We start from the raw sequence: 26609 nt of genomic DNA, 5'->3' as shown, positions 1-26609 counted from the left end.
TTCTTTCCCTTCCCTTCCTTTCTCTTTCTTTCCTTTCATTCTCTTCCCTTTCACTTACTTTCTCTTTCTTTCCCATCCTTTCCATTTCCCATTTTTCCTTTTAGTTCCTTTTTCCTTTCTATTTCTTTTTCTTTCCTTTCCATAAATTTACTTTTCCCCTTGTTTCCTTTTTTCTTTTCTTTTCTTTTTTCCTTCCATTCCCTCTCCTTTATTTTCTCTTTTCCTTCCTTTTCCATTCTCTTTCTGTTGTCTTTCCTAACCTTTCCTTTTCTTCCCTTCCATTCCCTTTTCTCTTTATTTCATTTCTTTACCTTTTTTTTACTGTTTCATTTCCTTCCCTTTTTCCTTCAATTCTTTCTTTCCTTTTCTTTCCTTCCATACATTTTTCCTTCTGTTCCCATCCCTTCCCTCCCCTTGTCTTTTCCTTTCCTATTATTTCCTTTCCTTCTCTTCCGTTCCCTTTCCTTAACTTTCCTTTCTTTTTTCTTTTCTTTCCTTTCCTTTTTCCTTTCTTTACCTTACATTTCCTATCTTTTCCTTTCCCTTCTCTTCCCTTACATTCCCACTCCATCCCTTCTCATGTCCCTTCCTGTACCTCCACTTTTTGTTTACTTTCCTATTCTTTTTCGTTTTCTATCTTTTTCCTTTCTTTTTCTTTTCCTTGTTATTTCCTTTCCTTTCATTCCATACCCGTTCCCTTCCATCCCCTTCCCTTTATTTTTTAATTATTTTTATTTTTGTACATTTATTTTTTATTTTTAAATATTAATCACAGATTATTTACTTTGTATCCCAGCTGTAGCCCCCTTCCTCATTCCCTCCCAATTCCACCCTCCCTCCCTCATCTTCTCCCTGCCCCTTTCTCAGTCCACTGATAGGGGAAGGCCTCCTCCCCGACCATCTGACCCTAGCTTATCAGGTATCTTCCAGACTGGCTGCCATGTCCTCCTCTGTGGCCAAGCAAGCCTGGTACTCCCTTGGCAGTGGGGGAAGGTCAAAGAGCCAGCCATTGAGTTCATGTCAGAAATAGTCCTTGTCCCCCTTACTTGCTTACCCACTTGGATATTGAGCTACCATGGGCTACACCTGCTTCTAGCTTATATCCATACAAGGGCCTTGGTTGGAGAAACAGTCTCATAAAAGACCCCTGTGCCTTGATATCTTTGGTCTTTGTGAAGCTCCTGTCTTCTTCAGGTCATACTTACTCCCCCTTCTTTCATGTGATTCCCTGCACTCTGCAAAAGGTTTGGTTATGAGTCTCAGCAGCTGCTTTGATACACTGCTAGGTAGAGTCTTTCCAAAGCCCTCTGTGGTAGTCTCCTGTCCTGTTACTTGTTTTTTCCTACTTCCTATATCCATACCATTTATCTTTCTAAGTGAGGATTGATCATCTTACCCTGGGTCCTCTTTCTTTTTTATCTTTAGGTATACAGATTTTAGTATGTTTATCCTATCTTATAAGACTAGTACCCACTTTAAGTGAGTATATATCATGTGTGTCTTTCTGCTCCTGTGATACCTCACTCAGAATGATCTTTTCTAGTCCTACCATTTGCCTACAAATTTTATGATTTCCTTGTTTTTAATTGCTGAGTAGTATTCCATTGTGTAAAAGTACCACAATTTCTGTAATCATTCCTCCACTGATGGACATCTGGGTTGTTTCCAGATTCTGGCTATTACGAATAAACCTGCTAAAAACATGGTTAATAAAAGTGCTTGTTGTGTACTTGAGCATCTTTTGGATATATTCCTAGGAGTGGTATAGCTGGATCTGGAGGAAGTGCTATTTCTATTTGTCTGAGATTGATTTCCAAAGTGGTTGTACAAGTTTACATTCCCACCATCAATGGAGGAGTGTTCTCCTTTCCCCACAACCTCTCCAGCATGTGTTGTCACTTGAGTTTTGGATCTTAGCCATTCTGATGGGTGTAAGGTGAAATCACCGGGTCGTTTTGATTTGCATCTCTCTGATGGCTAAGGATGTTGAGCATCTCTTTAAGTGTTTCTCTGCCATTTGATATCCCTCTACAGAGAACTCTCCATTTAGCTCTGTATCGCATTTTTAAATTGTATTACTTGATTTCTGGCTATTTAACTTCTTAAATTCTTTATATATTCTGGATATTAGCCCTCTGTCAGATAGAGGGTTGGTGAAGATCCTTTCCAAGTCTGTAGGCTGTCCTTTTATTCTGACGACAGTGTCCTCTGTTTTACAGAAGCTTTTCCTTTTCATGAGGTCCCAGTGTTGATCTTAGAGCCTGTGCTGTTGGTGTTCTGTTCAGGAAGTTGTCTCTAGTGCCAATGAGATCAAAGTTCTTCTCATTATTTCTTCTAAGAGATTTAGTGTGTCCAGTCCCCCAACATAGGAATGGATACATATATTGTGTTACATTTACGCAATGGAATACTATGCAGCAATTAAAAACAAAGAAATGATGAAATTTTCAGGCAATTGTTGGAAACTAGAAAAGATTATCCTAAGCTATCACAGAAGAAGAAAGACACATGTGTTTTATACTTACTTATAAGTGGATATTAGACGTATAATATAGGATAAACTTACTAAAATCGGTACACCTAAAGAAGTCAAGCAAGAAGGAGGACCATGGGTAAGATGATCAATCCTCATTCATAAAGGCAAACTGGATAGATATGGGAAGATGTTGAAAACAGGGTAAAGGACAGGATCCTACTACAAATGATCTCTTAATGTTTCTAATCATCAGGGTATCAAAGCAGATGCTGAGACTCATAGCCAAACTTTGAGGAGAGTGCAGGGAATCTTATGTAAAAAGGGGTAGGTAAGAAGACCTGGAGGGACAGGAGCTCTGCAAAGAGAGCAGCAGAACCAAAATAGTTGGACCCAGTGGTCTTTTCAGACCATTCAAGGACCATTCATGGATATAACTTAGAACTCCTGCACAGATGTATCCCATGTGGGTCTGCCTCATAAGAGGAGGAGGGACTGTCTCTGACATAAATTCAGTGGCAGGCTCTTTGATCACATCCCATTGAGTGGTAGGTAACAGCTTTACCAGGCCACAGAGGAAGACAATTCAGCCAGTCCTGATGAGACCTGATAGGCTAAGGTCAGACTGATGGGAAGGAGGGACATGGGAGGACAAGAGGGAGGGAGGGTGAGATTGGAATGGGATGATGGAGGGGCTACAGCTGAGATTCAAAGTAGATAAATTGTAATAAAAGAACATATTAAAAAAAAGAATTAGGGGAAGGGATCTAGTATTTCTTCCCTAGAATTAGGGACTGGCTACAATGCTGCTATTGAGGAAAACTAAAATTGACCACTTTTTTTTTCTCTGACTGAAATATTAAAAAGCAGCTTCTAGCCAAACCAGCAAGGTGTGGTAAAAAAGTGGTTCTTTGATCTGAGGTATTTTAAAATCTTATTTCCATTTCCATTGTCCATTATCCATGACTTCTAATTCTCTAAGAATGAAGTTTAATTTATTACAATGAAGAATATACCCTCCGTAGTATTCTGCTGTAGAGTTTTAGTAACTTCATCCTCCATAATGCCTATTACTCACTCTGCTTGCCTTTGCTCCAAAGCCTTTTTCTCATAACAGACTAAACCACCCGATTAGTTAGTCACACCCTGTTGCTGAGATCTGTGTATCTAAACAACTATTAGTTACAAATCAGTTATCTATGGTAGTTCCCTACAGTAAGAGGCTTTATTTTCCCTCATGTAACAAAATAAGATATGAAAACATTAACTTCTATTGTCATGCTAAACCATGAAATTTCTTCTGAAAAATCACTTGAGGAACCTGTGAAACTGATGCTTGAGACTCTATCTGCTCTCATGTTTAGCTTATAGAGTAGAATGTAATAGAATCTTCGGAGTTCAAAAATGAAATAAGTTACCTTAAAATTAATGTTTTTAATGTATTTTTATTTATTATACATTATTCACTTTGTATCACTTTGTATCCCTGCTGCAGCCCTCTCCTTCATCTCCTCAGAATCCAGCTCTCAGATTAGAATCAAATGAATACCAAATGGCTGGCAACATGGAGACACATCTTCAACACCAGCATTTTGTAGGCAAAGGCACACAGATACCCATGAGTTTATTCCACACTGTTATACTTTTGGGGTTCAGACCAATAAAGGAAACAGAAATTTTATTACAGACAAATAGTAAAACATGAATTTTAAACATAGGTTAAAAATAATGGTTTCAGTTCAGAGAGACTTTAGTACAAATAAATGAGGAACCATCATACTCTCATCATATTCTACCTGAATAATAGATTTAGAATGGTGTGGTACTGGTTTTGTCATTGTATTTAATTTATTAACATAGGTTAATTGTAATTTTAACTAAATTTTAAATGACTTCTTTCTTGAATGGGTTTTGTGCCTGATGTCAAGACAGGAGTTCTTATCTGGTCTTAACAAAATGATGTAGCACTTGGGGACAAAGATCAAACCAAGGAGAGCTTCACTGGAAGCCAAGACAGAGAAGGCTTCCATAGCCACCATGACCTTCCCCTTTGTGCTGTGGTAGACAGGGAGGAAGGTGACCCACACACAGAAGAACACCTGCATGCTGAATGACAGGAACTTGGCTTCATTGAATGTGTCAGGCAAATTTCTGGACAAGAAGGCCATGGTGTAGCTCCCAAGTGTCAAGGTGCAGAGGTATCCCAGGATACAGTGGAAGGCTACTACTGATCCTTTGTTGCACACAATGGTGATGTGGCCATGTTCAGCATGAGCATCATGATCAATGAAGGGTGGAGAGATAACCAGCCATATTCCACAGAGAACAAATTGGATCAATGTGCAGATGGGAATGATGAAGTTAGGGGCCCTTGATACCATTAACCACCTCACCAATCTAGCTGAAACAGTGACCTTGAAAGCAATAAACACTGTGATAGCTTTGGCCAATACTGTGGAGAGAGCCACAGTGAACAAGATTCCAAATGCTGTCTGCTGCATGATGCAGGTGACTGTGTTGGGCTGGCCAATGAAGAGCAAGGAACTGAGGAAACAGATGCTGAATGCCAATAGCAGGGTGTAGCTGAGAGCTCTATTATTGGCCTTGACAATGGGTGTGTCTCTATGCTTCAAAAAGACTACAAGAATCACAACTGTGATTGCAGAGAAGCACAGTGATGTGGTGGTGAGAGCCATCCCCAAAGGATCTTCATAGGATAAAAAGCTCACAGATTTCTGGAGGCAGTGGTTCTTCTCTGAGTTTGCATAGTGACTTTCTGGACACATCACACATTGGTCCATATCTGTTCAGAAATTATGAACAGGATTATGAATCAATCCTCAGGTGTTCCCTTTCCCCAAGTTGTTACTCAGCCTTACTTCATTAAAATGTTTCCTGATTCACCTTTCTTTATTGTTTCAGAAACAAATACTAAGTAGTATATGAATAATTTCAAAACTATACAGCCATTTTTGCCTATGGTGATATTATTCCAGAATCACAGTCCCCTCAGAGACCAGCAGTAGATGACTCAATGCAAGAGCAAGAGAGCTTTATTGCAAGAGCAATAGAACTTGGGACCCAAGTCTCACTGACACAGCAGTAGAGAAGTGGGACACTGAGCCCTGGAAGGAAAAAAAAACACAAGCAGGGGGTTTCCATGACAGCAAGCAATGGGGTTCATGCCTTGGCATTACAGGATTGGGTAAAAGTCATAGGGGTAAGGTGACCCTCTAGCTGAGGCACATAATCACAACTAGCATTCTTTTAAACTACATCTGGAATGCTGGGGAAAATTTTCCCAACCATTCCTCATTGATTGTTGCCAGGGAGATTGTCTGTGTTTTCTACCAAGTATTTATTCTGTGATATTTCCAGGAAGCTGTTGCTAGGAGAGTTAATTTTGTTTTCTGCAAACAGCAAATTCTGTGACATTTCCTGGTACCTGAGTTCAGTTCCCGGTCAACATGGCTTCTCATTTCAAAATGGAGTCACCCAAGCCAACTTAAACTCTTTATTCACTCCTTTCCTTTTGCAAAAAGAGGCCAGTCTTGGGCTCTTACAATTCATCGTCAGCCTCAAGCTGATGGTATTGGGTTTTTATTACCATTAACTGTATTGTCCCTATTCTTTGTCTAATGTGTCCTAAAAATTTCTTAAACAAGTGTGATCCAAAAGTGACTAAAAGCAGATTTTACCTTTAATCTGTTATAATTCTGGCCCACATCATGAAATTTGCAGGCAAATGGATGTAACTAGATAAAGAAACATCCTGAGTGTGATCATGTATACATATAAAGACAAATTTGGCAGGTATTACTTACAAGAGGATAATAGCATTTTGATTACTACTAACCAAACAACAGTCTACTGATCATGGGCATCAGGATCTTTTCTAAGACTGAAACTCCAACCAAGGACCATGATGGAAATAACCTAGAAACCCTGCACTGATGTAGCCCATTGCAGTTCAGTGTCCATGGGGATTCAGTAGTAAGGGAGATAGGGGCTGTCTCTGACATGAACTCAGTGGTTGACTCTTTGATCACCTACTTTTGAAGGGTGTATCTTACCAGGCTACAGAGGAAGACAATGTAGCCAGTCCAGATGAGACCTGATAGGCTAGGGTCATATATCAGTGGACTGTGGGAGGGGCACAGGGGGAGAAGAAGATGGGAGAGGACAAGGGAAGTGGTACAGCTGGGATACAAAGTGAATAAATTGTAATATATTAAAAACAAATAAAAATTAAAAAGTTGTGGAATTAGCCAGGAAATATTTGATCTGACTTAAGGACCACTCAGGAAGGAGCCCATGAATGACACTTCTTGTATAACAAAGGTCAAGAGACTGGATATCCCAGAACCTAGGATAAAACAATATATAACTGAACTAAAAAAAAAATCAATAAAATTATTCCTAATGATATTCTGCTATATTCTTGGATGAGTGCCTTATCCAATTATCACCACAGAAGTTTCCTCTGTCAGGAGATCAGAGTGGATTCAAAGACCCACAACCAGGCATTATGTTAAGAGAGTCTAAATTGGAGGTCTATATCAAATCCCTCCTCCCAGCAGTCAGGGACTCCCACTAAGAGAGGGTGGTGGGTGGATTGTAAGAGTCAGAGGGGATGGAGGGTACCAGAAGACCAAAGCTCTCTGAATCAACTAAGCAAGATGTATATGAGCTCACAGAGACTGAAACAGCAAATTCAAGGCCTGCGCGAGTACACCAGGATCTCTGCATATATTTTACCTATTAGCCTAGTATTATTATGAGACTCCTGACTATGGGAATGAGTGTGTCTCTGACTCTTTTGCTTTCTTTTGGAACACTTTAAATTTCTAATCAAAGAACAAAAGTCTATCTCTTCTCTCCAAAACCTTTTCCTTGGCTCAGGGATTGCAGACTTCTGTGGAAAAGTTGGAAAGTTCTCTATAAGCCTGTATTTACCTGTCTCATTGGAAATTTCATTGTCTGCACAAGGAGTGCAATCAAAGCAGCAGACAGCCTTGCCTTCCCTGGCAGACTTCCTGAATCCAGGCCTACAGCTCTCACTGAACACAGATTGAGGAATCTAAGAGAAATAAAAACTATTAGCAAATGTTTGGGTTTTTATGAAAAAATTGAGTGAGTGGCATATTTCTAAGCATCATCATATGTTAATCTGGAAATGCTTACATGTACAGTGAAAGATAATAAATTTTGGTATTGCTAATTTTGGAATCTTTTGGGCTACACAACCCACATATTTAAATCTTGGTCCAAAATATGTAGCTGTTGTCACTAAAGTAGTTTTCCAGAAGATCATGGTATGACTTCAGATTCAAACTGTCTCTATACTTACTGGCTACTACAGGAAGTTTTAATATCCAATGTGGTTGTAAATGTTGATTGACAACTCTATGGAACTTGGATTCTTCATTGACACTAGTCTTTGGGCATTTCTGTGAGAAGTTGTATGGAACCATTTACCTGAGGTGGATAAAGCCACCACAAAATGGGGGTCAATAATTCATTATCCTCCTGTCACAGACATAATGAAAAGGAGATGGAAGATGAGCAACTGGGTTTTTTGAACTTTGATTCTGGTCTGTGGGTTTGGTGTCATCACATCCTTTGTCTCATAAACAATATTTTTCCACTATAGTGGACTGTGTGCTCACAGAGTGAGCCAAAACAAACCTGCTCTCCCTAAAGTTGCTTTTGTTTACTGTTTATTTAAAGCAGCAAAGCAAGCACACATACACACACCCATCATGCTAATCTATCTTTTTCAGAGGCTAACAATAAAAAATGTCACTTTACCACTCACTGAAATTTCTTAGAATCAGTTACAAAATAAACCTCTCAGTGTTTTGAGGCAATGACAGAAACCTAACAGGCAATATTCGTAAGAAATATGTGGGCATTTATAAGATTTAAAATAAAAATTTCCATTGAATAGAGTGAGGAAATGAGAAAACAGTCCTCATTGGCTGTTTAATTGGCTACTGGGTTGCTGAATATTGATTGATACTGAATAAGTGTCAAATGATCATTGCATCCTGAAAACTACTTTCGTTTGTTGTTTTTTGTTTTAGAGGTCAAAGTGAGTTAAGTCATGACTCACCTTTGTAAATGTTGCAGGCCACTGAATAATCTGCTCAGATAAAGACAACTGTTGACCAAGGGGAGCATCTGAAGAAAAGGTTCCTATTTTCACCTTTAATCCAAGACCCTTTGGAAAATTCCAAAAATTGAGAATGTCATAGTCTGAATCTAAGTGTTTTCTCCCATCAATTACCATGCGACCTCTCACAGGATTTTTCAGTAGGGTGTTCTTTAGGAAAGGTAGGAGCTAAAACAGATGTATAAACATAGCTTGAAGTAATCTAAGATAATAAAAACATTTTTTAAAAAAATAGTGCAAAGCTACTCAGTGTTATTACCCCATCATAAAAAAGCATCTTTTCTTTTAATAATTTAGTTTTTATTTATTACAATTTATTCACATCTGTATCCCCCATCCCTTGCTCAAAGAAATCCCTCCTGCCTCCCTCTTCATTGCCCCTATCCTTCCTACAGTCCACTGATAGGGGAGGTCCTTTTCCCCTTCCATCTGACCCTAGCCTATCAGGTCTCATCAGGACTGGTTGCATTGTATTCCTCTGCTGACTGGTAAGGCTTTGCACCCTCAGATGCAGGTGATTAATGAGCCAGTCACTGAGTTCCTGTCAAAGACAGCCCCTGTTCCCCTTACTGGGTTACCCACTTGGATAGTGAGCTTCCCTGGGCTACATCTGTGCAGAAGTTCTAGTTTATCTCCATGAATGGCCCTTGGTTGGAGTATCAGGCTCAGAAAAGACCCCTGTGCCCAGATATTTTGGTTCTGTTGCTCTCCTTGTGGAGCTTCTGCTCCCTCAAGGTCTTTCTATCTCCCCCTTCTTTCATAAGATTCCCTGCACACTTTGCCCAAAGTTTGGTTATGAGTCTCAGCATCTGCTGGGTAGCTGGGTAGATTCTTTCAGAGGACCTCCGTGGTAGGCTCCTGTCCTGTTCCCTGTTTTCTCCTTCTTCTAATGTCTATCCCATTTGCCTTTCTTAATGAGGACTAATATTCTTACCCAGGGTCTTACTTCTTAGTTTCTTTAGGAGTACAGATTTTAGTATGAGTATCATATACTATATGTCTAATATCCAATTATAAGTGAGTATATACCATGTGTGTTTTTCTGCTTCTGGGATACCTCACTCAGCACGACAGGATACAGACTGGGAAGAGATCTTCACCAACCCTATATCTGACAAAGGACTCATATCCAGAATATATAAAGAACTTAAGAAGTTAAACACCCACAAACAAGCTAATCTAATTTAAAAAATGGTGTACAGAGCTAAACAGAGAATTCTCAATGGAGGAATATCTAATGGCAGAGAAACACTTAAAAATGCTCAATGTCCTTAGTCATCAGGGAAATACAAATCACAATGACCCTGGGATTTCACCTTACACCCATCAGAATGCATAAGAGCAAAAACTCAAATGACAACACATGCTAGAAAGGATGTGGAGAAAGGGGAACCCTCCTCCCTTGATGGTGGGAATGTAAACTTGTACAACCACTTTGGAAATCAATCTGGTGCTTTCTCAGACAATTAGGAATAGTGCTACCTCAAGATCCAGCTCTACACTCTTAGACATATATTCAAAATATTCTCAAGTATACAACCAGGACATTTGCTCAGAATTTTGATAATAGCTTTATTCATAATAGCCAGAATCTGGAAACAACCCAGATGTCCCTCAGTTGAGGAACACATACAGAAATTGTGGTACATTTACACAGTGGAATACTACTCAGCAATTAAAACAAGGCAATCATTAAATTTGCAGGCAATGGTGGGAACAAGAATTAAAAGCATCTTAAAGGAGGCATCAGGTTGGCTTGGATTGAAGTGCAATGAATTTTGAAAACCACCTTCTCCTCAAGATAAATCCTTGAACTAAGCACAGCTAAGTCAGCAAGACAACAAATAATGTGGCTTCAGCTGATTCAAATTGCTTTGGAAAGATAGCCAAAACTATGATCTTTTGGAATATATTTAATGCTCCCATCCTTAAAATAAGGGCCCTGGTATGGAAAGTACACTTTAAAGTGATCGTTAACTTCATAACCCTGTGGTAGTCCTCAGAAGCATTTCAACCCTTAAGACTCTACTGTTTCTTCCCCTTCTCTGGGTAACAAATCCTTGCTTATTGACAATATGTTCTAAAATCTATGATACCTAATTTGAATGCCTTATGAAATAATAAAACAACACATTGCTGATATTACAACACACAAGAAAGGATATTACCTGCCAGGGGAAGAATTCCTTTTCTTCTTCATTAGTATATGGTTGTGTCTCTATTTGCTGAAGATTCATCTCATGGAGACTGAAGGCCACAGCATAGACAGCATTGTATATATTGCAGCTCTCTTCACTTATGACAGGGTCAAAAAGGTGTCTGGGCAGTAAGTCCAAAGAAGCATTGGGTTGGCAGTTTTCCAAAAGTTGACAATCAGACTCAGAAAATGAGCACTTGAAAAACAGAAACCAAAACTTAGGAAGATAAGTGTCTTCTGAGTATTTGTAGGGATTAACTGTTTGAACAAAATTTGTAAAGTCAACCATCTCTTCATGGTGGTGTGAAAAAATGAGGCTCCCATGGAATGACTCTAACATGAAATAATCAAAATTGTAACTAACATCCCATTGAGAGTTTAGGATCCAGACTTTCCATGTCACTAACAATTCCCCAATAAGTCTCATTAAAACTTGCAAAGAAACAAAGTCCCCATAAATAACTACCACATTAGTTGATGATTCTTGAGTCTTTATCAGATCTTTCCATAATGCACTGGAATATGCATTCCAGGTACTAGGGATCATTTCCAAAAAGCCTAAGCAGATGTTGTTACTCTCCATATCTTCTTGCAAGTCTGACAGAATCTGGATCCCTCTGTGGTCATCTGGGAGGATCAGACCAACCCAGGACCAGCTGAAATGAAGCATCAAAGAAACTATGGCAGTTGACAGATATGTGTCCTTAGGGGCCATCTGATAGAAAGAATTAAACTGACCTCGGTCATTTAAGGTAGAATCAAAAGGCCCAAATGTGAGCTGTAGGAAAAGAAGATTGGAGACACGAAGGACAACACTGGCATCAAATAGAATATAAGGACTGAATCAACAAATGCAAACAGTCAAGATGAATATAGTTTTCTCATATATTAAAAGGCAAACCCAATAGACACTTTTCTAAAAAAATTATTACTGACAGGTCTCCAGTTTCAGTAATGTAGTTTGTTTCACCCTCTTCTCCTTCTTTTCTATTTTAAGCAATGGAACTGTGGATATATCATCAAGTTCCTTCATATTTTTCTTCATAGATGGTTTATCCAAGTGCTCATTTTACATTTTCAGAAATACAGTAATGTCAAAAAAGAACACTTAACTCCTAGTTTCAATATCCCAATTCTCACCTGAGGTATTTTGTAAAGTTGTAGCAGTTTCCCAAGTTGGGAAGATATTTTCCATGATGTTCCTATAAGTGCAGCAGGTGACATTCTCCTCAGTCCACAGTTGTAATTAGCTAGTGGTTGTCTCAACATTGTGAGCCAAACAAAAGGAACTAAAAGGATACTTGTTTCATAAGGTGCAACATTATAGAGATCAAAGCCAAGAGTTGTGTTGGGTAGAAGATTAGGGTTTCGGTTGATTTCCTCAATGGCAAATACCAGGGACAGTACAAACTGGTAGTTCTTAAACTTATACCTAAAAAGGATTAAAGGTTAAAAAAAAACATACTGGTAGAAGACATAGACCATAAAACCTCCTATTTAGTGCAATAGTTTTTATAATTCAAATGCCAATGTTTCTATAAAATCAGTATTTTAATATACTCTCATCAATGACTGGAATTACAATTGCTATCTTAAGTAGGTAAGATTAGGTAAAATCCCAAAGTATTAACCTTCCTTAGTTATGGTCTCAGGAAATTTAATTTATTATTATTTTGCTTTAGTTATATTGTATGTGTGCAAAAATAAATTGTCCATGATAAAAACACTGGGTTCAGAGCAAACATTAGAACTTTTGATGTCTGGACCTTGGCCCTTCTGCCTCAACAATTAAGAAATGTTATTATAGCTTGATCCACTTTTTTGTGACAATAACTTATTTAGAGTATAACACAAAGTTAATTCAAATCATATATTGCCATAGTTGTCATTTCTAAGATATTTTCTGAGTATCTTGGCCTGGAATACACCATGTAATGCCCTTGAGCTAATGGAAAACATCTTGTCTCTGCCTTCAGTTGCTGGAATTAATTAATGTGAATCCATATTTAAATTTATTTTAACTTTTTGTGTATTGATGAACTGTGTGCATTACTAGTGTGGATGTGAGTCTTTCTGCATGTACAGGTTCATGAATGTGAATAAGTATGAGTACAAGGGAGAAAGGACATCCAGGTTCAGTTCACATTATTCACAGCTGTCCACATTATTTCACAGTGACTCTTAGTCATTTGTTCAATTATTTACTAACTGACTGACTTATTTGATTGACTGAAACAGAGTCTGACCATGTAGCACTGACTGACCTATAACACAATCGGGCCTTGAAATTACTTATCCAGTGCTGTGAAGAGTACTACACTAAATGACTCCACATTTTCTTTATTGTTTTCAGCACATAAGACTGGTACTGTGGCCAGAACACCTCTCCTGGGTTCTACCTGCCATATGATCACTGGATTGTAACACTATTTTTATGTTTCAGTGGAAATGTGAGCTCAGATCCTCACACTTTCACCTGGAGCATTTTATCTTATTAGGCAGTAATAATGTCTAATATAACATGTCATAATAATAACATGGTGAGGAAAGATTTCAGTCTTCATGATGCCAAAAGTCCCAAACACTAAGAATTGTATTTCAACTTAGAGTCAAAGTGTGCTGTTCACAAAACAGTTTTCTTTTCTTATGGCTATATTTAGTAAATTGTTCTTCTATAGAAATTACACATATTAAAACATTTCAGAGTTTTATGGGAAAGTAACATTACTGTTTATATTTTGGAAAGATCTATAGGGAAGGAGATTAATTCTACATTGAATATACTTTATTTATTTTTTTATGTTCATGAGCTGTACCTCGTAGCCATCCAGGTGCTTCTAATGACATTTTGTTTACCTCTTGGTCTCCTTTTTTTTTTTTCAATGCAGTTTATTCAGGAACATTGAACAATCCTCGGACCCCGGGGAAAGCCAGCCCACAGCTTAAATAGCCTCTGGGTAGCCAACCCTGGCGTGCCACGGGGGCAATGCAGATAGGTCCACAAAGAAAAGAAAGGGAACATCTTTAGAGGTATTTTTTTTTACAGAATTATGGCCTTCTAGTCACTATTTTTGTTGTTGATATTTTATTCATTGTTTGTATCTCTGATTCCTTGTGCTTTCCTATTCCTTTTTTGAAACATTTTTTTCCTTTGAGAAACTGCTGGTATGTCACATGTCTGACATGAATGAAGTCTCAAGGAACATTGTAATATTTTTCTTTCTTAATCTAAACTCCGTTTCTAGAAAGTTACTGTGATTTATAGATTGTGTTCCTCAGGTGTGTTTCTTATAAAAAGTAATGGATTTGTCTAGTAACTTCACACAAAATGAAAAAAAAAGGTATACAATTTTTCCAACACTGCACAGAATCTCAAATATTGAACAGATAGCTAATATACAGAATATATAAAGAAACCAGGAAATTAAATGCAAAAAATTATGTAATCCAATTAAAAATGGGGTATAGAACTTAACAGAGAATTCTCAATAGAGGAATATTGAATTGTAAAGAAACAAAGAAATGCTCAACATCCTTAGTGATCAGGGAAATTCAAATTGAAATGACCCCGAGATTTCACCTTACACTCATCAGAATGGCTAAGATCAAAAAGTCAAATTAGAGTACACGTTGGAGAGGATGTCAAGAAAGGGGAACCCTCCTCCATTGCTGGAGGAAATGTAAACTTGAACAACCACTTTGAAAATAAATCTGGAGCTTTCTCAGACAATTAGGTGTATTGCTACCTCAAGATTCAGCTATAACAGTCCTAGGTATATATCCAAAATATGCTCAAGTACACAACAAGAACTTTTCCTCAACGATGTTCATAAAAGCTTTATTTCTAATAGCCAGAATCTGGAAACAACCCAGATGTCCCTCAACTGAGGAATGGGTGCAGAAATTGTGGCACATTTACACAATGAAATACTACTCAGCAATTAAAATGAGGAAATCTTGAAATGTGCAGACAAATGGTGAGATCATTGAGAAAAGATAATTGAGATCAATGATTAAAGATCATCCTAAGTGATGTATTCCAGAAGCAGAAAGACACATATGATATATGCTCATTTATTAGTGGATATTAGATATATAGTATAGGATAAACACAATAAATTCTGTATACCAGAGAAGCTAAGCAATAAGGAAAACCCTGGGTAAAATGATCAAATCTCATTCAGAAGGAAAACAGGGCAGACATAGAAAAAGGGAGAAATACGAAACAGGACAGGCGCCTGCCATAGAAAGCCTCTGAACGAGTCTACTCAGCAGGGTATTGAAGCAGATGCTGAGATTCATAGCCAAACTTTGGGCAGAGTGCAGGGAATCTTATGAAAGAAGGGGGATATGAAAGACCTGGAGGGCACAGGAGTTCCACAAAGAGAGCGACAAAAACAAAAAAAAATGACCACAGAGGTCATTTATGAGACTGATACTCCAACTGAGGACCATGAATGGAGATAAGCTAAAACCCCTGCTCAGATGCAGCCCATGACCGCTCAGTCTCCAAGTGGTTCCCTAGTAAGGGGAACAGGAACTGTCTCTGATGTGAATTCAGTGGATGGCTCTTTGATCACCTCTCCCTGGTGATCAGCCTTACCAGCCCACAGAGGAAGACAAGGCAGCCAGTCCTGATGAGACCAGATAGGCTAGGGTCAGAGCGGAATGGAGGAGTACCTTCCCTATCAGTGGACTTGGTGGAGGGCATAGATGGGGAAGAGGGAGGGAGGGTAGGGTTGAGAGGGTATGATGGAGGGAGCTACAGCTGGGATATAAAGTTAATAAACTGTAATTAATAAAAATAAATTAAAAATGAGACAAAACAAATGATGTACATAACATAATTAAAAGTAATAAGTAAGGATGAAATTGTATTCATCAGTATGAAATCATGGAAACCACAAAATTAAGAGCAGTTTGACAGTCTAAAAGGCCAAAATACAAATGAAAAGACTAACATTAAAAATATATTATGTAAAAATCTATTGGAAAAAAAAAACTCTAATCAAAAACACCTGGTATGAACTTAGTGGCCAGCTCCTTGATCACCTCACTTTAAGGGATGTAGCTTTTCCAGGCCATAGAAAAAGACAATGCAGCCAGTAATGATGAGACCTTATACGCTAGGGTCAGATAGGAGGGGAGGACTTCCTCTCTTAGTGGACTAGTGCAGGGGCACAGGGGAAAACAGGGAAGCACGTGGGAGACTGGGAGGATATGAGGAAGGGAGTTACAACTGGGATAAAGAAGGAATAAATTGTAATTAATAAAAATAAATTTAAATATCATGCATCTTTCATATTTATTATCTGTAATATCGGTCAGGAAAGTACAAGATTGGATACTATGGAACTTGATGATAAGACTCCATTGCTGAGGACACTACACAACTTGAGTGTCTGAACATTGAGAAATCAAGCTATTAATCACCTGGATGCTTTGTTTTCTGGCTATATTTAATAGTGCTAGTAGGTGCTACACATGCTTTCAAAGTAAATAAAGGTAATATCAACTAATATTCTTCTGTGAACCATGGGTGGTGTAGTTATGATGGGTCTTATATCTTAGCACTATGGCACAAGAATGGGCACACATAATATATGTGGAATCAACTTTTGTCTGATTTGATTTTTGTGGTCCCTTCCATAGAAAGGAAGACATGCTTGCACTATAAAATGGCCAGAATCTGTAACTAGATAGGCATATACTCAAGCAGTGAACTTTATACTGTAATTCTACAAAATGTACAAGGTATGAAATAAATTCCTTATTGATTGCTGTACTTGTGGATTAGTACATCCCTTAGCCTTCAGAAGAGTAGCTTTTTTTCACTTTACATGGAAAAAATAAAGAAACCCATGATTGTTCATGGTACATTTAATAATAGACTATGAAGTGCTCAGAAACAAATATGGCTTACATATCACACCCATTGCAATAAGCCTGAGGGATCATGGCTGAAGAGAAGTGGGACAATTTTAAGGGCCAAAGCCTGTGGATAACCTCAAGGAAACATTATTATTTTTTTTGTCCAGGATAGATGCATATGTAAAATCACAATGAATATGAAAAAATGTGCCAGAACATGTGTACTCAAACAAAACAAAATGCTATCCTGGAGAAGAAGATGGGCAGAAAAATCTCAGCACTAGCTGAGATGCAATAGGGAGGATTTGATAGTTACTGGAAAAGAGATAGTCAGTTTCTTCACTGTTGTGACCCCTAGGTGGTCAACCATACAAGGGAAGACTCCAATTACAGTAGTACTTATAGAACACATACTGCACTTGACTGTAAAAATAAAGAAAACACAAATTCAAGTAGGGGCTACATGTAGAGAGAGTGGATATGGTGGTGGAAGTGGTGATGTTGAATATGATCAAAATGTTTTATATGAAATTATTAAAGAAGTAATAAATATATTTAATGACCAAAATAAAATAAAATGTGCGCTGGTGGGGCATTTGTTGAAACTGGGAAACAAAAAAAGTAAATAGTTGTTTTCTCCTACTTCCAATGTCCATCCCATTTGTCTTCCTAAGTGAGGATTGATTATATTACCCTGGATCCTCTTTCTTGTTCATCTTCTTTAGGTGTACAGATTTTAGTATGTTTATCCTATCTTATAGGTCTAGTACCCACTAATAAAGGGAGCATATATTATGTATGTCTTTCTGCTCCTGGGATACCTCACTCAGGATGATCTTTACTAGATCCCACCATTTGCCTGCACATTTCATAATTTCCTTCTTTTTAATTGCTGAGTAGTATTCCATTGTGTAAAAGTACCACAATTCTGGGATACAGAGTTAATAAAATGTAACTGATAAAAAATAAATAAATAAAATAAAATAAATAAAATAAAACTTAAAAAAAGTACCACAATTTCTGTATCCATTCCTCCGCTGATGGACATCTGCTTTGTTTCCAGGTTCTGACTATTACAAATAAAGCTGCTACAAACATGATTGAGCAAATGTCCTTGTGTACTTGAGCATCTTTTGGATACATTCCTAGGAGTGATATAGCTAGATCTTGAGGAAGCAGTATTTCTAATTTCTAATTGTCTGAGAAATGGCCAGATTAATTTCCAAAGCGGTTGTACAAGTTTACATCCCACCAGCAATGGAAGAGCCTACCACGGATGGCCACTGAAAGACTCTGATTAGCTGTGTATCAAAGCATATACTGAGACTCATAACTGAACCTTTGGTAGAGTGCATGGAATCATATGAAAGAAGGGGGAGTTAGTATGACCTGGAGAGGACAGGAGCTCCATAAGGACCAAATATATCGGGACACAGAGGTCTTTTATGAGACTGTTTCTCCAACCAAGGACCATATATGGATATAACCTAGAACTCCTGCTCAGATGTAGCCCATGGTAGCTCAGTATCCAAGTGGTTACCCTAGTAAGGGGAACAGGGACTATTTCTGACATGAACTCAATGTCTGGGACCTTCCTCCCTCCAGGGGAGTAGCAGCCTTGCTAGGCCACAGAGGAGGACAAGGCAGTCAGTCTTGAAGACACCTGATAAGCTAGGGTCAGATGGGAGGAGAGGAGGACCTACCCTCTCAGTGGACTTGGAATGAGGCAGGGAGGAGATGAAGGGGGAGAGGAGACTTTGAGGGAATGAGAGAGGGTGTTACAGTTGAGATCTAACATAAATAACCAGTGATTAATATAAGAAAATATTTTTAAAATAAAAGAAAAGTAAATAGGTTTTTCCAATGGACAAACAGATTCAAATGCATAGATTCAAATGTATAGCTATGTAAATATATGTATAATGTGACAATTATATGCTTGTAAGTAAAGGATTGCAAACACATTATAGACTGTAATCACTACAACATAGTCATGACAAAGTGGCAGAGGAGTTCCAATTCTCCAAACACACAGCGGTAAAAACAGGTTGGGAAAGGATCTTCACCAACCCTATATCTGACAGAGGGCTAATATCTAGTATATATAAAGAACTAAAGAAGTTAAACAGCAACAAATCAAGTAACCCAATTAAAAAATGGGAGAAGAGCTGAACAGAGAATTCTCAATAGAGGAATATTGAATAGCTGAAGAACACTTAAAGAAATGCTCAATATCCTTAGTTATCAGGGAAATGCAAATCAAAACAACCCAGAGATTTCACCTTACAACCATCAGAATGGCTAAGATCAAAAATTCAATTGACAACACATTAAGGAGAGGATGTGGAGAAAGGAGAACCCTTCTCCACTGCTGGTGGGAATATAAACTTGTACAACCACTTTGGAAATTAATCTGGCGTTTTCTCAGAAAACTAGGAATAGCACTTTCTCAAGATTGAGCTATACCACTCCTAGGCATATATCCAAAAGATGCTCAAGTATACAACGAGGACATATCCTCAACCATGTTTGTAGCAGCTTTATTTGTAATAGCCAGAACTTGGAAACAACCCAGATTCCCCTCAAGTGAGGAATGGATACAGAATTTGTGGCATATCTACACAGTGGAATATTACTCAGCAATAAAAACAAAAAACAAAAACCAAGGAAATCATGATCATGAAATGTGCAGGTAAATGGTGGGAACTGGAAAAGATCATCCTGAGTGAAATATCCCAGAAGCAGAAAGACACAGGGTGTATATACTCACTCATAAGTGGATATTAGACATATAATATAAGAGAAACATACTAAAATCTGTACACCTAATGAAGCTAATCAAGAAGGAGGACTCTGGCTAAGATGCTCAATTCCCATTCAGAAAGTCAAAGAGGATAGACATCGGAGGAGGGAGAAAACAGAGAACAGGACAGGAGCCTACCGCAGAGGGCCTCTGAAAGGCTCTACCCTGCAGGATATTGAGGCAGATGTTAAGTCTCATAGCCTAGACTTGGGCAGAGTGCATGGAATCTTATGAGAGAAGTAGGAGATTGTAAGACCTGGAGAGGACAGGAGCTCCACAAGGAGAGCAACAAATCCAAAAAATCCAGGTACAGGGGTGTTTTCTGAAACTGATAAACTAATGACCACTCGTGGAGATGGCCTGGAACCCCTGCACAAAGGTAGACCATGGCAGTTCAGTGTCCAAGTGGGTTCCATAGTAATGGGTGCACGGACTGTCTCTGACTGGAACTGATTTGCCTGCTCTTTGATCACCTCCTCCTGATGGGGAAGCAGCCTTACCAGGCCACAGAGGAAGACAATGTAGCCACTCCTGATGAGACCTGATAGACTAGGATCAGAGGGAAGGGGAGGAGGACCTCCCTTATCAGTGGACTGGGGCAGGGTTTGGGTGGGAAAGAGGGAAGGAGGGTGAAGATTGGGAGTGGAGGATGGAGGGAGGTACAGGAGGATACAAAGTGAATAAATAATTAATAAAAGTAAAAAAAAGTTATTAAAGAAAAAAGAAATTATAGAAGAAAAAATGAAATGGAAACTTTATTTCATCACTTTTTTTAGATTCATGTTTTGAAAACAATAATATGTCATAAACTTTTATACCACTTGTGTTTATGACCTACCTAGTCAGACACTGGCCATTTTTTACTGCCAAACATGTTCCATATCAATGAGGGGACCCTAATAATTGAGTCAGGCAAACGTTAATTACACATACAATATGTGTGACTATTTTTGTACCAAATTGCATATCATGTAAGGCCTATCATAACTGTATCCTTCATGGTTTACAGATAAAATAGTATTACCTTTATTTCTTTTGGAAGGATGTATAGCAACTTCTAGCACTATGAAATATAGCCAGGGAAGATAAAGCATCCAGGTGATTAATAGCTTGATTTCTCCATGTTCAGAAACTCAAATTTTGTAGTATCCTCAGCAATGGAGTCTTGACATCAAGTTCTGCAGTTGCCAATCTTGTACCTTTTTGATACATATTATAGATAATAAGTATGCAAGAGGTATGATATTTAAATTTTTTAATGTGACACATGATGGATCCATTAAATATATACAAGTTCACTGAGATATACAGGATTCAGGACTGGTTAATTTTGGTGTCTTGAGTTTTTTATTTAAGATTTCTTTATAACACATTTTTTACTTAAAATATTATTATTGCTAGTCTCTACATTCCTGCATTAGTCATTGTAGACTATCACAGTGCTCCTAAATTTCATGGTTTTCATGATTTCATCCTGCTAAATACAAGTGAATCCTTACTTGTTACTTTTAAATTATTTTATATACAATATCACTTATTTTGTTTCATTTTGTGTAAAGTTTCTAGACAAATCTATTAAGTTTAAAAGAACAAACATTCTGTTTCCATTTGTGGATTTCTTTGAAGAATATTGGTGTCAGCTTTCCTTTGAAGGTCTGGTAGAATTCTGCCCTGAAACCATCAGGCTCTGGTATTGTTTTTTGTTGTTGTTGTTGTTGTTGTTGTTGTTTTTCAGGAACACTTCTATTTCCTTGGAGGGATATGGAGTTGTTTAATCTATGTACCTGATATTAGATTAGCTTTTGTAAATGGAATCTTTCAAGAAAATTGTCCATTTCATTTGCATTTTCAAATTTTGTGGCACATAGGCTTTTGAAGTAAGACCTAATGATTCTTTGAATTTCCTTAGTCTCTGTCCTTATGCCCCTCTTTTTGTTTCTGATTTTGCTGATTTGGATTGTTTCTCTGTGCCTTTTAGTTAGTTTGGTTAAAGGTTTGTCTTTCTTGTTGATTTTTTCGAAAAGCCAGCTCTTGGTTTAATTGATTTTTTTGAACTGTTGTATTTCTTTCTAATTTATTGATTTCAGCCATTGGTTTAATTATTTGCAGCTGTCTACTCCTATTGGGCATGTTGACTTCTATATTTTCTAGGGCTTTGAGGTGTGCCATTAAGCTTCTTGCATGAGATGTTTCAAACTTTTTTCTGAAGGTACTTAGTGCTATGAACTTTCCTCTTAGCACTGTTTTAATTGTGTCACATAAGTTTGGAAAGTTGTGTCTTCATTGAATTTTAGGAAGTCTCTAATTTCTTTTATTATTTTTTCCCTGATCCAGTTGTTGGTGAGTAGAATTGTTTACTTTACATGCATGTGTAGGAACATTGCCATTCTCATTCTATGAGACAACAGTAACATTGAAACCTAACCCACACAAAGACCCAACAATAAAAGAGAACTTCATACCTAAATCACTTATGAACAATTATGCAAAAATACTCAATAAAATACTCACAAACAGAATCCAAAGCACATAAAATCTATCATCCACTATGACCAAGTAGGCTTCATCCCAGGAACACAGGGGTGGTTCAATATGCAGAAAACCGTCAATGCAATCCACAGTATAAAACAAACAAACAAACAAACAAAAAACAGAAGGAAAAAATGACAACACATGATCATCTTAGATGCTGAAAAAGCATTTGACAACATCCAACATCAATGTTTAAAATTTGAAGAGATCAGGGATAAAAGGCACATACCTAAACAGTAAATGCAATACACAGCAAGCCTATACCCAACATCAAACTAAATGGAAAGAAACTTAAATAAATCCCACTGAAATCAGGGAAATGCAAGGCTGCCCACTATCTTAATATCTCTCCAACATAGTACTTGAAAGACCTCAACATAAAACTAGACACACTACATCTGTAAGAAGACAAAGTGGGAAAAAGCCTTGAAATCATTGGCACAGGAGACAAACTTCCTGCAAAGAACACCAACTGCACAGGCTCTAGGATAAACAATTAATAAATGGGATCTCATGAAACTGAAAAGCTTCTGTAAAGCAAAAAACACTATTTTCAGGACATAAAAGCCTACAGATTGGGAAAGGATCTTCAATAACCCTCTATCTGACAGAGGGTTGGTATCCAAAATACATAAAGAATTTAAGAATTTAAACACCAACAAACCAAGTAATCCAGTTTAAAATGGAGTACAAAACTAAAATACAGCGAATTCTCAACAGAGGAATATTGAATGGCAGATAAACATTTTTTAAAATGCTCAAAATCTTTAGTTATCAGGGAAATGAAAACGAAAACAACCCTGAGATTTCACCTTGTAACCATCAGAATGGCAAAGATCAAAAACTCAAGTGACAACACATGCTGGAGAGGATGTGGAGAAATGGGAACCCTCCTCCATTTATGGTGGTAATGTAAACTTGTACAACCACTTGAGAAATCAATCTTGTGCTTTCTCAGAAAATTAGGAATAATGTTACCTCAAGATCCGGCTATACATATCCTAGGCCTATATCTAAAATATTCTCAACTATACAACAAGGACATTTGCTCAACCATGTTCTTAGCAGCTCTATTCATAATAGCCAGAAGCTGGAAAGAAACCTAGATGTCACTTAATGGAGGATAGATACAGAAATTGTGGTATATTTACACAATGGAATACCACTCAGCAAGCAAAAACAAGGAAATCATGAAATTTGCAGGCAAAAATGGCGGGAACTAGAAAAGATCATCTTGAGTTATGTAACCCAGAGGAAGAAAGACACACATGGCATATACGCACTCATTAGTGGTTATTAGACCTATAATATAGAATAATAATACTAAAATCTAAACTCCTAAGGAAGCTAAACAAGAAGGAAGACCCTAGGGAATATGCTCAATCCTCCTTCAGAAGGACAAATTTGACAGACATTGGAAGCAGGAGAAGACAGGGAACATGACAGGAGTCTATCACCTAGGGACTCTGAAAGACTCTACTGATTGAGGTATCCAAGCAGAAGCTGAGTGTCATAGCCAAACTTTGAGCAGAGTGCAGGTAATCTTAGGAAAATTAGAGAATACTTCATGAAGTGTTTATTTATTCAATTAGAGTAAATAAATTTGAAACACAATACAATGAAATAATCTTCTCATCCACCATTTATAAAAGAAAATTCACATCTATTAAAGTAAAATTTTGAGATAATTGGTAGAACAATGTTGACAATGACTGTCATCAGAACTCACTTCTGCTAGACTCTGAAAAAAACCTTACATCTTTATTAAATTTTCTGAGAAAAGTGGAGCTGGGAAATACAACTGGGGCACCAGTTAAAAGAACAATCTGGAGATGAAGAAAGATCAGTGGATACAGAAAGGCAGATACCAAAGGTGTACTTCTCTGTTAAATGAATGCAGGCCAGATACACGCTAGACCTCCATGATAGGATTTAAAGGACACTGAATGGACATTCTGACTGTGTACAAAGACTGCAATTCATGGAGATATAGAACTTAGTTATAAGGCTGAAGACAGGAGTGGAAAAATGTTCTCACTATCAAGATGCAGTTAGAGATGGAAACATTTTCACTGTAAATATACAGAATGGTCAAAATGTATAAAACTTTCCAGGATTATTTTTACACTCACTTATAGAATATTCTAGAAAACTCACACACACACATAAACACACACACATATCCACAAAAAATACTACAAACTGCTGTATATATAATTAGAAAAACTGCTGTATATATACTTAGAAAAATGTTTTGGATAAAGAGTTTGATGATATTTTAAAATAAAAATATTGTTTTCCTTTGTGAACTGCTTTGATTTTATTCTGACTATATAAAATCAAATACCTTTTACAGGTTACAATCCTTTCATTCATCATTTACAAGCAAGACACTCACAGGTCATGTAACTGAAAGTAAACTCTTTTCACATATTGACTTGTTGGTGCGCAATATTGAGAAAAGCACATAGAGATGTACACTGGGGCCTGAGCTGCTGAAAGTAGAGAGCAGGGAAAAAGGAAAGTAATAATGGGTGTTAGTTATGATGAAGTAAAAGGGCTCCAGCAAACATCCCAAGTCCCCAGTATTCTAAGCCTATGAGACAGATTTGTGATTTTATTTGAGAGAAAATATGACCCTTAAGAAATTATTTTCCTTGAATTGCTGATTATAATTACTGAGTTAAAAATTATTGCATTTACATATAAAATTTTGAATTTATGGCCATCTATGATGTGTTTGTTTCAAACTAAATGTGTCATCACCCCCATATATCTGATAATTTTTCACATCTGATCATATATCTTACTTCACTGTCCTTGATTTTTTACTTAACATCCCACCAAGGTTTTAATAAATATGTAATGTCACACTGAGCATAATTCACCTTCATAACTATATATAATATTGTAAATATCTACCTATTGTCTTTCTACCAAAATTCTCATACAAGTTCTATTGCTCTATTTAAGTGTCTTTTTAATTTACCCATAGAGATTTGTGATATCTGTAATAAGCACCCTTTATTTCCTCTATAAAGAGATACAATTGAATATTTGTGTAGGGAAATGTGACTTCTGACATTATTATTCCTTAAACTTGCATAGTTCTGAAAAGCTACAGTAAAAACAGTCTTAAGTGGCCACTCTCACATAATGAGCAATTATATGGTACACAACCATATAATTGAACCAAAGCATTGGAAACATATGGCAAACAGGTAAACATTTTTAAATCTGTCTGAGAATAAAAAAAATTAGCAAGGAAACACTGAGATGCAAAACAAAGAATATGAGATAGAAAAAGTTATATTTTGAAAAAAAAAAGAACTCCCAAATTAATGGTGACAAACATGTTGTAAAATCAACTATATAACATAGAGAATAATTGTCACTTTAGCAACATTACAGGCACTCAGGAGTCTCTACATTCAGTGGCATCATCTCTTTTTACAAGAGCATATCTGGACGTAAAGAAAGCCCAGAAGCATCATGTCATACTTAGGTAAAATCCATATTCTGAAAACATATCACTGAAAATATTCAAATTATTTGCCATTACAAGCATGATAAAGAAAACTCATGAAATTCCAATAGAATATGAGGAAAGCAAAATGAATAATATGAAAATTATCATTTGAAAGAGGAAAATTAGTACACATGAACCTATACTTGAACATACTTGATAATGGAAAAGAGTGATTGTGAAAAACACAAGGAAGTTTTAATCCATACATCATTTAAGTCAGAAGAATTCTGAACTTTTAAAATGAATAATTTTACTTACTGTAGGGTAGCATCATGGAAATGGGTATCCTTTAGACTGGTTTTGGTTGTATAAACAATATGAAGAGGGAAAAAAAGCACCAAGCTTCACATCTTCTTCACGGTGAAAATCTTCCTTGATTTTTCCATAGCATTCATGTTTAGTAAAGGCACACACAAAATTGGGAAAATACAGGAGACCAAAAATAAAAATCCAGATCATCCTATTAACATGTGCATATGCCCAGCCATATGACTGGTGGATACAGCTGTAACTATGTCCAGCATGTATACATTAAGCTCAAGTGTTTGGGAACACGTGTGTTTTTCACTTTGTTATTGAGTGCAGCTGTTACACTAATCAGCCCAAGTTCTTCCTGACTCTTCCTCCACTGCCATTGAGAGTTCTGAAACTCTGCCCTTTGGCTTTGCATCTGAGGTCCTGTGTTCTGGTTGAAAACAAGTTGGAAAATGTGTTTTGAATCTTCTCTAGTCACAGGCACCATGATTTCAGCAAAGAAAATAGACAGCAAGAGCTCAGGGATCAACTTCCTAATTGGAGTGTTTTGGCCAAGTTTGAAGCAAGAAACTTTTCCTATAACAAGTTTGGGTGAAGGCATCCTAGATCAGAGGAAGGTCTGAAAATACACATATTGTGCATACACAGCAAAATAAGAGGATCATGCTTTTCCAAATCCAAAGACAGCCAGTGGAATTGACTCTTCCTACTAAGCATAAGTCTTTCAGATATTCTTCCATGATACATACATCTGTATCTGAAAATGACTGTGAT

General features: G+C 37.3%; 1 protein-coding gene across 1 annotated transcript; it reads right to left on the bottom strand.

Moving 5' to 3' along the window:
• Window positions 1–4147: 4147 nt before the first annotated feature.
• LOC132651197 (vomeronasal type-2 receptor 116-like) lies at window positions 4148–26039 on the bottom strand. Its single transcript, XM_060376449.1, is given in 7 exon segments — window positions 4148–5276; window positions 7430–7553; window positions 8589–8816; window positions 10817–11623; window positions 11986–12277; window positions 25839–25912; window positions 25914–26039. Coding segments are annotated over 7 exon segments (2577 nt in total). The 3' UTR covers window positions 4148–4350.
• Between the last annotated feature and the right edge of the window lie 570 nt (window positions 26040–26609).

This window comes from Meriones unguiculatus, assembly GCF_030254825.1.
Source record: "Meriones unguiculatus strain TT.TT164.6M chromosome 13 unlocalized genomic scaffold, Bangor_MerUng_6.1 Chr13_unordered_Scaffold_41, whole genome shotgun sequence".
Classification (NCBI taxonomy): domain Eukaryota; kingdom Metazoa; phylum Chordata; class Mammalia; order Rodentia; family Muridae; genus Meriones; species Meriones unguiculatus.
This window is presented reverse-complemented; position numbering and strand designations above follow the sequence as displayed.